This window comes from Drechmeria coniospora, chromosome 01, assembly GCF_001625195.1.
Source record: "Drechmeria coniospora strain ARSEF 6962 chromosome 01, whole genome shotgun sequence".
Classification (NCBI taxonomy): Eukaryota; Fungi; Ascomycota; class Sordariomycetes; order Hypocreales; family Ophiocordycipitaceae; genus Drechmeria; species Drechmeria coniospora.
In genome coordinates, this window is record NC_054389.1 from 11,035,015 (window position 1) to 11,047,814 (window position 12,800).

The following is a 12,800-nucleotide window of genomic DNA, read 5'->3' on the forward strand; positions in this document are numbered from 1 at the left end:
AAAGTGCGTGTGTGTATACTCTGTCCTCCCTACCGTTCCTCGAACTGTTCGTACTGCACATGTGCAGCAACGTGCGTACGTGCCGCCTCCTGCATATGCGTTTCAGGGTACTACAGCAGCCGGGCGGTGAGCGAGCTCAACTGGTCCTGAAACATGTCAGCGGAAGAAATATACTGTACATGTGTGCGCAGTATGGAGTACAACTATGTACTGTTACTTGCACCCCGATGGCTCGTTGCGTACTTGTACTTGTACGGAGTACATGAGGACACGCTCCTCCATACTTGATGGTACGAGTACTTGAACTTCTACAAGCACTTATTGTAAGTAGATGTACAAGTACCTACATGTACATACCATTGAATTCATTGTTACGGAGTATTATTACTCCGTACATGCACATCACATACTTACATACTTGCACATCCCGCCGTTGCAAGTACTGCTCACAGTTGACCTACCCGGTATCCATCGTATACCAGGAACCGGCCTCTGCAACTCTGTACTATGTAGACCTCGTGGTGATGCTGTGTTCCCAAGTATATCCAATACCAACCGACTCCATGTGATACACACTCCGTACGCTTTTGAAAAGTACATTGTCGACACACTCGGTAGCCTATTTATATCTCACCGGCACCAGGAAATATCACGTCACGAGTCAAGCAGAACGCTGCCGCATTGAGGTGCACCTACGCCGTACCTGCATTCGCAAGCTGGGGCCCTGGCCCGGCCATAGCCCTGGCATGACGTGGGCGCCTTGATTTTGCTCGATGCCGCCAGCTTGTTTCGTCCCTTCTCAATCTCTCGGGGGCGTATTACTCCATGCATCTTTCGACGACGGGTGGCGGTTGGATCGTACGATCGTCGTTGCTCCGTGGCGTCCTCAGTCCCGTCCGAGGGAGGCATTCTTCAGCAAGCGCGGTGCCAGGCGGGAGGGTGCTCGGTTCAGATGATATTTTGTTTCACAAGATCAGCTGGTCGACTCCCGTATCGGCCGCAATTTTGAAGCCATGTGCCGTTGATTGCTTCTCGTACGCCACCGAGCACCGTCGTAGCTCGAGGTGTTGGAGCGAACTTTTGAAACGGTCGAGATTGATGTGGCTACAGTAAGTAAGTAGTACTGTGCGTGATCGGAGTACTGTCGGAAAGTACTGCGTGCTTACCTTGGGTACCACGCGGGCATGCATCCAGGTATTACCTTAGTACTTACGGAGTACTTAGTACGTACTTTGTGCTTTAGTACTCCGTTCTCTGGTACCTAACACGCTTACAGGCACAGAGTACTGCGACGGCAGGTACCTGTACAAACACGGTACAGATCTGCAGTAGTTGTAGCACTAATACGCCGGCGTTGCTGGGGTAAATCGATCCGTGTCCATGCAGTTCGGCACCAACAGACGAAAGTACAGGTACATGTTGATAAGTGGTCAACCATCGTAAGTAAGGTGTGTGGGTTCCGTCTCATCCAGTTTTACCGGTCCTGGAACGGAGTATTAATTACCAAATAATACAGTTTTGTATGTACGGAGTCCTCCATACAAGGCCCCAAAAGGACAATGCGACCCTTGCACTCCGTACTCCGTATTGACCCAACACTTACGGGTACACACAATACCTACCTGTGCCGTATTTGCATGTACAGTACGGAGTACGGAGTACTCGCATTGCTACTAATACCAAGTTCGGCCGTCTTTTTTTAGAACCATCGTCACTGATGGCCGCCAACTGGCACCCGAAACAGATGGTGAAGCCTTGGCAAAGCCTCGGCAACCGTCCGACCTGGTACTCCGTAGATGATCCTTTCATATTGCTTTTCATGGCCATGCTGACGCAGTCGACGTGTGAAACGGCACAAGCAATAATAGTGGTGCGCCCACCAAAGTCGCGCGCCGCTCTGTTCTCACATCCGAACACACCCCGCTGGACACGAAGTGCGCCGAGTCCGTGATTGTACTAGTTTCCATCTGGTGCGAGTGCTAATACACTGCTGGAAATGCACATGCATTTTAAGTATACTTACGGAGTACCTGTAGTAATATTACTTCGTACTCCGTATTCCGTCCTCCGTCCTCCGTTTTGTACGGAGTACCCTCATCCGGTTTACAAGCATGCCTCGTGCTTTTTCATCCCCCCTGGCTTTGCTCATCACCCTTGACACCCGCTAGTACGATCCTCGCTGAGCCACGACCAGAAGGCGGCAGTTTCGAATGTCTTTGACGTCATTGGCCGCGCATCGATCCATATGTGGCTTGTGATTTTTCATCTTTTTTTTTTCCAGTCCTGTCTATCTACAAGTGCTCCGTTTTCGAATGTATTGCCATACGAGGTACATCCGCGGGTATGAATTAAATTGTAAGGAATAAAAAGTACGCTGGGCTTACTCCTTACTGTGCTCTTACTTCCCCCATCATGAGGCCCTCCATAATCGGGGGATTGGCCCTCGTTCCTTGTCCTCGTCAGTCATCACCATGTATTGTTTGCATCTTCACTGATCCGTTCCCTGACTCGTAAACAGCATACGTTTCATCTGAATCAGTCTCATCCCTCGAGACGTCTTGACAAGCACATGACCAACGTGTGCCGTTTGATACGCCGCAAATATATTGCCATTCCATCGACGAGGCATGCCCCCTGCGAAAGCGGTTTGGATGGTGATGCATCTCGCTCTTGTCGGGCGCACGTAGGCATCACGAACGCTTGCCTTGGCCAACTCCTAGTAGGTGGTGCTTCCTTCATCCACGGAACCTGTAGAGTATTATTTCTCAAAGACACCATGAGCAAAGGCAGGTAGGCCTCGGTAGGGCGCTACGTAACCAGTTACAGTTAGTAGTAGCACCGAGTGCCCGATGCAGCAGCGGGTCGACATCATCCGCATCCTTGAATGTTGGCATCCGGGCCTGTTCCCCACGGCCATGGAGCACAAGTTCGTCCCGTGCCAGTGACTCCAGATGCAATAGAGGTGGTGCTGGCTTGAATGTCGATGATGGCGGTTTAATGCATGTGCTTCCCGCTGCGCATGTCCTGTTTCCCACGGGTCGGTCCTTCATCAGTCTTCGGTCATGGAGCATTCCGGGTTGCTCGGCTCCATCATGACACCAACTACCTTTTACTCCGTACATGCCGAGAGTGATGATAATTTCCCCTTCCGCGGTCGCATCATCGGGGGGGGGGACCGACGTGCCCACCTAGTCGACAATTGCGATGGGCAGCAGAATCGTAGCGTCGCTTCTCCTCCTCCGCCAAAAAACGCCACACCGCACTCGGTACGACGACAAACCCTAAGCTCCAGTTACGAGTACGTCGGCATCGACCTTGCGAGAGACAAGCTTTCCCGTCGGCTCCACGAGACAAAAGAGGACACAGGGGGCAGGCAGCATCATGGAGCACATGGAAAGAGAAAGCGGCGGACGGATCTGTCCACCCCCAGGTTGGCGATCCAAGCATTCCGACAGAGGCCAGACGTTCACCACCCAGTCCGCTACGATATCAATCATCTAATCCGCCATGGCTACCCGTCCGATATTTACGGCAACGCATCCTCGCGCCTGCTCGACTGCTTTTGAACGGGTATGCTTGGCTCCCACACGGCGTCGCGCGGCGCCGGTACCGCCATGGATGGGTCCCAAGTTCGAACTGACATCTCATCCCCCTCCCCTCCTCCAGGTCTTCATGACCCGCCGCGATGTGCTCGAGAGCCAGCACGAGCCTTTTGGCGATGCCTTCTATTTCGGTCCCGAATTCCTCGGCACCCGCTTCAAGGACGACCCGGCCGCCCGCGCTGTGGCCCCAGAGCTTCAGCAGACGTACAAGCAGGTCCTCCACCAGTTTGACGAGGTCGAAAAACAGGTTCGCTCGCTCCTCAGCCGGCCGCTTCCTTTGGCATGGTGCTCTTCCGTCGTATGCTCTGCCGAGCTGCCTGCCTTGCCCCGAGTGGGGAGGGGCGGGTTGATGGATGGACTCGTTGACGAGCTCCTCGTCCCACGTCGACTCGTCGTCGTCTGCGAAACGACAAGTCCGTCACCAACCAGACGATGGAACGTTCGACCACGACAGCAAGACATGCCGACCCCTCTCATCGTGCATTCTTCTCCCTCTCCGAGCAAGTGGAAAGCTGCGAGGAGAACGGATGCTTACGCGCACCCCAGGGCAAGCGCGTCTTTATCAAGGACATGGCTTACTATCTCTTCCCTCCTGACGGTCGGGCCGCCAGCATCGCTCCCTCTCTCGGCGGCGGCGAGGAACCAGGCAACCCGACGGTGGTGCCCCTCGATGTCCTGAGACGCTTTCACTTCACCTTTCTCATCCGCCATCCTCGCCGCGCCATCCCCTCGTACTACCGCTGCACCGTACCGCCCCTGAGCGAGGTCACCGGCTGGGACACTTTTATGCCCAGCGAAGCGGGATACGAGGAACTCGTCCGCCTCTTCGACTTTCTCGCCAGAAATGACGTCGTCGACAAGCAGCACGTCACCGTTGTCGACGCCGACGACCTGCTCGACCATCCCGAGGAGACGGTCCGGCAGTACTGCGCCCAGACGGCCGTCGACTATCACCCCTCCATGCTGGAGTGGAACGACCAAGACAGGGAGCATGCCGAGAAGCTGTTTGCCAAGTGGAACGGGTTCCACAATGATGTCCTCGCCACCTCGAGGCTGCACGCCAGGTCGGCGGCTCAGGTAAGCACCCACCACGGCGCCTTCGAAAATGGAATCGTTGTCGGAACCCGGCTCAACTCTTGCGACGACAGAAGACGTCGACGATTGAGTCTGAGAACAAGGAGTGGGCCGACAAGTACGGCCCGGAGGGACAAAAGGTCATTCGCCAGGTTGTGGATGACAACATTCCTCACTATGAGTACCTCAGGCAGTTCTGTCTTCGAAAGTAGAACCGCTGCGACGGCTCCATCGAGGGGCCCCTTCCATGTCTGCATGCTTGTATCCGTATTCTCTGCCGAGTATAAGGGAAGATGTATGAATGCTATGATACAACAGCTGGCGAGCGAGGCGCTCGCGTAGTCGGCAACCAGCACCCGCCTCGGCTGCCCACGCCCATCGTCCGCACGCGCCATCGAGGTCGTACCATTTCTACGACAATCCGATGGTGAAGCGACGGTATCCTTCCTCTCGGACGCCTTGCTCTAGGCCTCTGCTTTGGTTTCCTGCACCGCCGCTTCCGGCACTACGCCGAACGAGTATGCGGCATCCTCGAGCAACCCGTGCGTGACATTGATGCTCCACGACTCTGCGTACCCCTTGTCCAAGTCATTCGACCAACTGACCGAGACGTCGGCTAGTTGCCTCTCACCCTCCGCAGACTCGCTCGCGACAACCTTGTTACCGGCTCCCTGCCCGGCCAAGACGACGGCCATGTCGGCAATCGCGTTTTTCTTTTGTGCATTCAGCGCGATTCCTCGCTCCGCCTTGCTGCGAACAGGACGGTAGTCCACCCCCTTCGCTTTTTCCTCTGCAACTTTCTTCTTGTCGGCCGCCGAAAACTCGTCGGGTCGCTTGTATCGGAACTCATCCGTCCACGCGACCTCGTGTAGATGTTTCAGCTCTCGCAGCTTCTGAAAGACGGATCGTCCTATGGCGCCCTGGGGAAATTTAATCATCGCCATGGGTGACCAGTAGTCCTTGCGGAGCTTCGCAGGTTTCGTCTTCTTGCCGTTAAAGGGCAGTTGCTTCAAGTCGTGGACGCCCTGGGCGAAGTCAGCGAGCTGCTCATCTCAAGCGCATGATGTAAAATAAAAAGGGAAAAGGAACAAAAACCCACATCTAACTTGTCGTTGAAGGAGTAGATGATCTGTTCAGATCTCCGATGGCAAAACACCCAGATCCTTTCGCCATGGCCGTCAGGGCCCTGGAAGCCGGTCGTTGCGTGTCGGCGCCGGTTCGTGTGAACTTGACGGATGCATGTCCGTATTAGACGAGGCAATTGGCCAAACCGATTCGATGAAGCCGCATTCATGATCGGCTGTTGTCGCTGATGTCGAGAGTAATCACGCCGCAACGAGCAAAATCGTTGGTTGCCAATCCCTGAGCTGGCGCGACATCACGTGATGTAGAAAGTGAAGCAAATATCCAGCCTACCATTATTGCTCTACTTATGGAGTACATGTATTAATTACTATAATAAGTACATGTACTGTATGGAGTAAGGGTACAACTACTCTGTACTCCGTACCTGTACCTGTATCACCTGTACCATAGAACGGAGTACATGTACTTGCTTACTACTCCATACGGCACTTACCTACATGCCGCTCAACCCGTGGTCCAATCAGAGAGCTTCCTCACCACCGATCAATCAGTGGCCTGATCTGTGACATCACGGTGGTTTCTGGTGGGTTCTAGCTCTCCCCATGGCCGGTTCCAGCTGCTCCCAGTTGCATCCAGAGCTTCCGTGCAGCTTCTACCACGAACCCAGCTTCGTCCGGCATCATTCAATTTCTCCCGCCCCACCACCTTGCAACAGATAAATTCGTAGGCTGTGAGGTTCGAAAGTTATTTTCTCTCCTCTTCATTCATCATTCACGACACACCCCGTTCACAGACCGTCGATGCCCGACACTGCATGCATCGCGACACGAATTGAAGCCCCTCACCGTAGAGCTTCTCCAGTAACGACCCAAGTTCACAACATATCCGCGTTCGTCGTCAAGACATAAACCGCCACGATGAACGCGCGAATGGACTTCACCGACCGGGCCCAGAAGGCTGTCGAGGACGCCATGGCCCTGGCCGAACAGTACGGCCATTCACAGCTTGTTCCCGTCCACTTGGCCGTCTCCCTGCTTGAACCGCCAATCGACCAGTCCAAGGACCAACAGAATGGACCGGCCCAGTCGACAATCACCCTTTTCCGACAGGTCGTTGAACGAGCACACGGCGACCCCCAGCTCTTCGATCGAGCGCTCAAGAAGATGCTCGTCCGACTCCCGAGCCAAGATCCTCCGCCAGAACAGGTTTCTCTATCAGCTTCATTTCACAAAGTTTTGCAAGATGCAATGAAATTGCAAAAGGTTCAAAAGGATACCTACATCGGCGTCGACCATCTCATCACTTCGCTGTCGGAGGACCACAACATCCAGACGGCCCTTCGGGAGGCCAACATACCCCAGGCCAAGTTTATCCAAGAAGCCGTCCAGGCGATCCGAGGTACGAAGCGGGTAGACAGCAAGACGGCCGATACCGAAGAGGAGAACGAGAACCTGGCCAAGTTTACCATCGACATGACGGCCATGGCGAGGGACAAAAAAATCGATCCCGTTATTGGCCGAGAGGAGGAGATTCGCCGCGTCGTCCGGATTCTGTCGCGGCGCACCAAGAACAACCCGGTCCTCATCGGCGAACCCGGCGTGGGAAAGACCACAGTCGTCGAAGGTCTTGCCCAGCGAATCGTCAACCGCGACGTTCCCGACAATCTGAAGAACTGCAAACTGTTGTCACTCGATGTCGGAGCGCTCGTTGCAGGAAGCAAGTTTCGTGGAGAGTTCGAGGAACGGATGAAGGGAGTCTTGAAGGAGATTGAAGACTCCAAGGATGTCATCGTCCTCTTCGTCGACGAAATACACCTGCTCATGGGCGCCGGCTCCTCCGGCGAGGGCGGAATGGACGCGGCGAACTTGCTGAAGCCGATGCTCGCCCGTGGCCAGCTTCATTGCATCGGTGCCACGACGCTAGCCGAGTACCGAAAGTATGTCGAAAAGGACGCCGCGTTTGAGCGTCGATTCCAGCAGGTCATGGTCAAGGAACCGACCATCCCCGAGACAATCTCCATTCTCCGCGGTCTCAAGGAACGATACGACCGACACCACCGCGTCACCATTCTCGACAGCGCGCTGGTCGCTTCGGCAAACTTGGCGGCCCGCTACCTGACGTCGCGGCGAATGCCCGACTCGGCTATTGACTTGGTCGACGAGGCCGCCGCCGCCGTGCGGGTGGCGCGAGAGTCCCAACCGGAGATCATCGACTCGCTCGACCGCAAGCATCGACAGCTGATGATCGAAATTGCCGCCCTGGAGAAGGAGCATGACGAAGAGTCCAAGAAACGACTGCAGCAAGCCAAGAAGGATGCACAGAACGTCGAGGAAGAGCTCGAGCCGCTTCGAGCAAAGTATAAGAACGAAATCAAGCGGAGCGAAGAGATCCACCAGGCCAAACTCAAGCTCGACGATCTGGTGAAGCGGCTCGAGGATGCGATGAACATGGAACAACACGCCAAGGCGGCCGACCTCAAGTACGGTGCCATCCCGGAGCAGGAGGCAGTCATCAAGGACCTCGAGGCCAAGAAGGTGGCGGCCGACGCCGCCTTGAACGCGACAGGTGCCGATCCCGGCAGCGCCATGGTCACCGACATCGTCACGGCCGACCACATCAACGAAATCGTGGCCCGATGGACGGGAATCCCCGTCACCCGCCTCCGAACTTCGGAGAAGGAAAAGCTGATCCACATGGAGAAGGTTCTGAGCAAGGTGGTTGTCGGCCAGAAGGAGGCAGTCCAGTCGGTCGCCAATTCAATCCGCCTCCAGCGCTCCGGCCTCAGCAATCCGAACCAGCCGCCGAGCTTCCTCTTCTGCGGTCCCTCCGGCACGGGCAAGACGCTGCTCACCAAGGCTCTCGCCGAGTTTCTGTTCGACGACGCCAAGGCCATGATACGCTTCGACATGTCGGAATATCAGGAGCGCCATTCGCTGAGCCGAATGATCGGTGCACCACCCGGCTATGTCGGACACGATGCCGGAGGCCAGCTGACGGAAGCGCTGCGCCGGAAGCCCTTCTCCATTCTGCTCTTCGACGAGGTTGAGAAGGCGGCGAAGGAAGTCCTGACCGTTCTCTTGCAGCTCATGGACGACGGCAGAATCACCGACGGCCAAGGCAGAGTTGTTGATGCCAAGAACTGCATCGTCGTCATGACGTCGAACCTCGGCGCCGAGTTTCTCACCCGGCCCGGTGCCAAGGAGGGACGAGTGGATACGGGCACCCGGGAGCTCGTCATGGGCGCTCTCCGCAACTACTTCTTACCCGAGTTCCTCAACCGCATCAACTCGGTCGTCATCTTCAACAGGCTGACGCGGAAGGAGATTCGCAAGATCGTCGACCTTCGCATCAGCGAGATCCAGAAGAGACTCGAGGACAACGGGCGCAAGGTTCGGATCGAGGTCTCGGACGAGGCCAAGGACTACCTCGGAGCCTCGGGTTACTCGCCCGCGTACGGCGCTCGGCCGCTCGCTCGGCTCATCGAAAAGGAGGTGCTCAACAAACTGGCCATACTCATCTTGCGGAACAACATTCGTGACGGAGAGACGGCTTGCGTGGAGCTGAGTGACGGCAAGATTGTCGTACTCTCGAACCATCCAGATAGCGAGATGAGCGACGACGACGAGATGATGACGGACGAAGATGACGCCGTCGACGAAGTGGCCGGCGACAACATGGACGAAGACATTTACAGTTGATAAAAGGCATGACAGCTTTGCAGGATATCTTAAAACGGGCAGGGAAAGAGGAACGAAGGCGTTTTTTGGCGGCGGTTATCGTAGCGATGGTATGTCGAATCTAGCTGGCATAGATTGAATCCTGGCACCCTAGAGAACGAGCCACCTCTCCGTGACGAGCATGTGATTGTACCTCTCTAGTTGGCAATAGATTGAGCAAACCCCTCCGGGCTCTTCTCGCAAAACATGGCGTAAATCATTGTAGCATCTCTGTTGATACTGTGGCATCTCTGATGATACTGTAGCGTCTCTGTTGATACTGTGGCATCTATGTTGATACAGTATCATCTCTGTTGATACTGTAGCATCTCTGTCGTTGATATTGCGAATCTCCTACTTGTCCTTCTTGTCCCTCGAGGTTGTGGCTGGCTTGGCTCTGTAGCCTCCCGCCACGTAGACGCCAACCAGCTTCCACAGCACCCAGGCAAAGCCCAGACCGACGGCGAGGGCGGTTCCAATGCCGACCCAGTCCTCTCCCGCTGTTTTTAGGACAGGAACTGCCATGGGGCTCATGATCCTGTTTCCGCTTTCGGGCCGCGGTGTGAGGTGCCAAAACATGGCTTGCGAGTCAAACAGTTCATCGTATCCGAGCTGCATGCGATCAAAGGGGTTGGTGGAAAAGTCGGCATCGGTGCCGGAGTCGCAGGCCCAGAACACGGCCGGGTAGGGGACTTCGATGGGCACGTACCCGCTGGCGGACGGTTCGAGGTATCGAAGGTGGAGTGGCATCTCGGCCGTCCATGCCGAGCCTTCGTCCGAGACAGGAGGGGCCAGCTCCAACAGGACGGTAGAACCCCACGTATTTGTCGTGTACGCCGGCGCCTCTAGATCAACGGGAAGGCTTGCATATCGGGACGCCGTCAGGTTCTTGGAGGCTAGAAACAACTTGTCTTCGTACTGATACCGGTCGGCAAATATGAACTTGGGAAAGGTAAAGTACGCGTGGAGGGCGCATTCGGCATCTGGAACGGGCGGCTTGTTGGATGATATCCTCAGCTGCAGGGTTGGATGTAGTCCTGCGGGCGTCAAGAATTGGGATGAAAATGAGGCATCGCTTCGTCTGTGGCGAGATGGGTAAGAAAACAAGGCCGGAGACGGCTCCGTTTGCTCGCCCAAGACTGCCAGGAGGCCGGAGACTCCAAGTTCGTGCGGTTCAATATTGGGCGGTGCGTCCTTGGCAAATATGCCGACTTCGGTTCTCTGTTTGGACAATCGTGACACGTCGACGGCGCGTTCCTTCAGAGGCCAAAAGGCCGAAATCTTGATCGTGCCAGAAGCGACGCCGTACGACAAATCCACCGTCGCGGCAGTGCTCAAGGCCCGCAACCGTTTCTGGCAAAGAGAGTCGGTCTTTGGGCACAGTCTGTGCTTGTCAGAGTCGCTGACCAAGGCAGAAAGGTCCTCAAGCTGTTGGAAGAAGTAGAGCGACTGTGGGTCTGCCTGAGACTTTGTGAAAGCCTGGATTCGGGTCAACTTTGGAAAGGTGCAAGGGGGTATCGGATGAAAGAACCTCAGGGGACGTGCAGTCCAGTACGCCGAGCGTCCGCAAGAGTAAGCAGAGCTGCTCGCTGCGTGCCGTCAGTATGCCGACAAGCAGGAGAGGAGGACTGCACCAACGGGTCATGTGCCGCTCGCGTCGACGGCGTACAGAAGACATGAAGGCCTGGCGATGTACGGGAGCTGAAGGGATCCACTGTGTCGTAGTTGAGCGGGCTCGTCCATTTCAAGTGCAGTTCTCGGTACCCCTTCAACAGGCCGGCGAGTCCCTGGGGCAGCTCGTCCAGCTCGAATGTCAGCCGATCCTGCCGGCTTGCCTCGAGGTTGGGGCCCTGCAGGCCGGAATCCTTGATCGACAGCGCCGTGGGATCGAAGTCGGCGCCAGGGCCCTGGACAAAGGTGACTCGTTCGCGCATGTTGCCCAGCTGCAACGTGTCGTCGGTAGGAAATCAATCCCTGGCTGAATCGGTCACCGACGGTACGGACGATGCACCGTCGTAATCGATAAAGGAGCCTCTCGTAGCGGGACGGTATGAAGCCGCCTTGGAGAACTTTGGGGGACCGTTAGCAGTCTCCTCTCGGCCTTTGGGGATTCTTCGTAGCTTGGATGAGCGAGGTTGGTTGGTGCCTGTCGGTCAAGATGTTGCAAGCTTGGCCGTGAAGTCCAGGAGCTGCTGGCTCTAGTAGGTTAGTTTGGCCTGTGGTGTTCTTGGTGCCCCCGATCCACCCAATAGCGCGGCCTGCTGCCCTGAAGGCTGAGTGCTGTCACTGGGAAAGGCTGAAAGGGGTGGCAAGGAGATGGGCGGGGCGAAATGGACAATGTCCCCGGAACCTCGACGTCACGCCGTTGCATTCCTTCTGCACAAGTACCGGATACTTCCAAATTGCCATTTGGCCAACGGCACGGCACCACAACTTCACCCGTATGGAAGCTAACCGTGTTGGGGGCAGACTTGTACATGCAGTGTAAGTACGAATAGAGCGCTGATGCTGAAGTAGCAGGATACTGTTCCTAAAAAACCCTTTCCATCTATCACGTCCATCTCGGTATACACCTGCATGAACGCGACTTGGGATAATGCCTCCATGACAGCCTTCAGATCAACAACAAGACATGGACTGAGGCCATGTTTCCATCTCAGTGATGCAACGACTGTCATCATCGCTGCTCTCGGTGACGACCTTGAGATCGTTGCAAGTGATAGAACGAGAACGAGGCCATGGTTCGCTGCTTCAATCAACGGCCACCACCACAACCTTTCCCCAGACGACTTGTGAAATGTTTCGAAGCACCAAGTTCACGTGCTCGGTAGAGAGTTGCGAGACAACGATGCAAACGTGCAAGACAGCCCACATGGATGCGCTTCGAGCGAAACCGACATGCCGTCTTACGAATACGAGGGACCATGGTCGGGAGCCAGCATCATCACATTCTCACAGTCGCCATCCCTTTCATCTCATCATGGTGACACGGCAGGTGAAGTGACATCACCATCGTCACGGCAACCCTTACAAGTACAACCGGCAGCGAAATCGTTTATGCAGCTCGTCGGAATGGGAAGGAAGGTCATATGGATGGATGGCTGCAGCGCACGGCAGGCTTTTGCGAGCCTCCTGTGAGCCGACGCACTGTGGCAAGGTGTACATGTGCGAGCGCCGCTCATGCGCACGTTTTCGTGGGCTTGGAATGCGTCATGCGATATTGGTGGTCGAAGTGCTGAGACGGAACGCTTCCGGCGGTGAAGCATGCCTGATCGATCCCACGAGTCGGAGAAAAAGAAGCTTCGGTGCTCTGTTGGCTGAG

At 55.7% G+C, this 12,800-nt stretch overlaps 4 protein-coding genes across 4 annotated transcripts; 2 read left to right on the forward strand and 2 right to left on the reverse strand.

Annotated features, from left to right (window-relative positions):
* Window positions 1-3,507: 3,507 nt before the first annotated feature.
* DCS_02938 (uncharacterized protein) lies at window positions 3,508-4,888 on the forward strand (the record flags this gene model as incomplete). Its single annotated transcript, XM_040800263.1, has 4 exons — window positions 3,508-3,570; window positions 3,667-3,849; window positions 4,149-4,679; window positions 4,751-4,888. The coding sequence occupies 4 exons, from the start codon at window positions 3,508-3,510 to the stop codon at window positions 4,886-4,888; spliced, it is 915 nt and encodes a 304-aa protein (XP_040661146.1).
* Window positions 4,889-5,140: 252 nt separating this feature from the next.
* On the reverse strand, window positions 5,141-5,970 carry DCS_02939 (uncharacterized protein; the record flags this gene model as incomplete). The annotated part of the gene is made up of 2 exons (XM_040800264.1): window positions 5,141-5,701; window positions 5,776-5,970. The coding sequence occupies 2 exons, from the start codon at window positions 5,968-5,970 to the stop codon at window positions 5,141-5,143; spliced, it is 756 nt and encodes a 251-aa protein (XP_040661147.1).
* A 709-nt stretch (window positions 5,971-6,679) lies between these two features.
* On the forward strand, window positions 6,680-9,460 carry DCS_02940 (heat shock protein 101; the record flags this gene model as incomplete). The annotated part of the gene is made up of 1 exon (XM_040800265.1): window positions 6,680-9,460. The coding sequence occupies one exon, from the start codon at window positions 6,680-6,682 to the stop codon at window positions 9,458-9,460; it is 2,781 nt and encodes a 926-aa protein (XP_040661148.1).
* Window positions 9,461-9,832: 372 nt separating this feature from the next.
* On the reverse strand, window positions 9,833-11,412 carry DCS_02941 (protein pbn1; the record flags this gene model as incomplete). The annotated part of the gene is made up of 2 exons (XM_040800266.1): window positions 9,833-10,939; window positions 11,020-11,412. The coding sequence occupies 2 exons, from the start codon at window positions 11,410-11,412 to the stop codon at window positions 9,833-9,835; spliced, it is 1,500 nt and encodes a 499-aa protein (XP_040661149.1).
* Window positions 11,413-12,800: the final 1,388 nt, after the last annotated feature.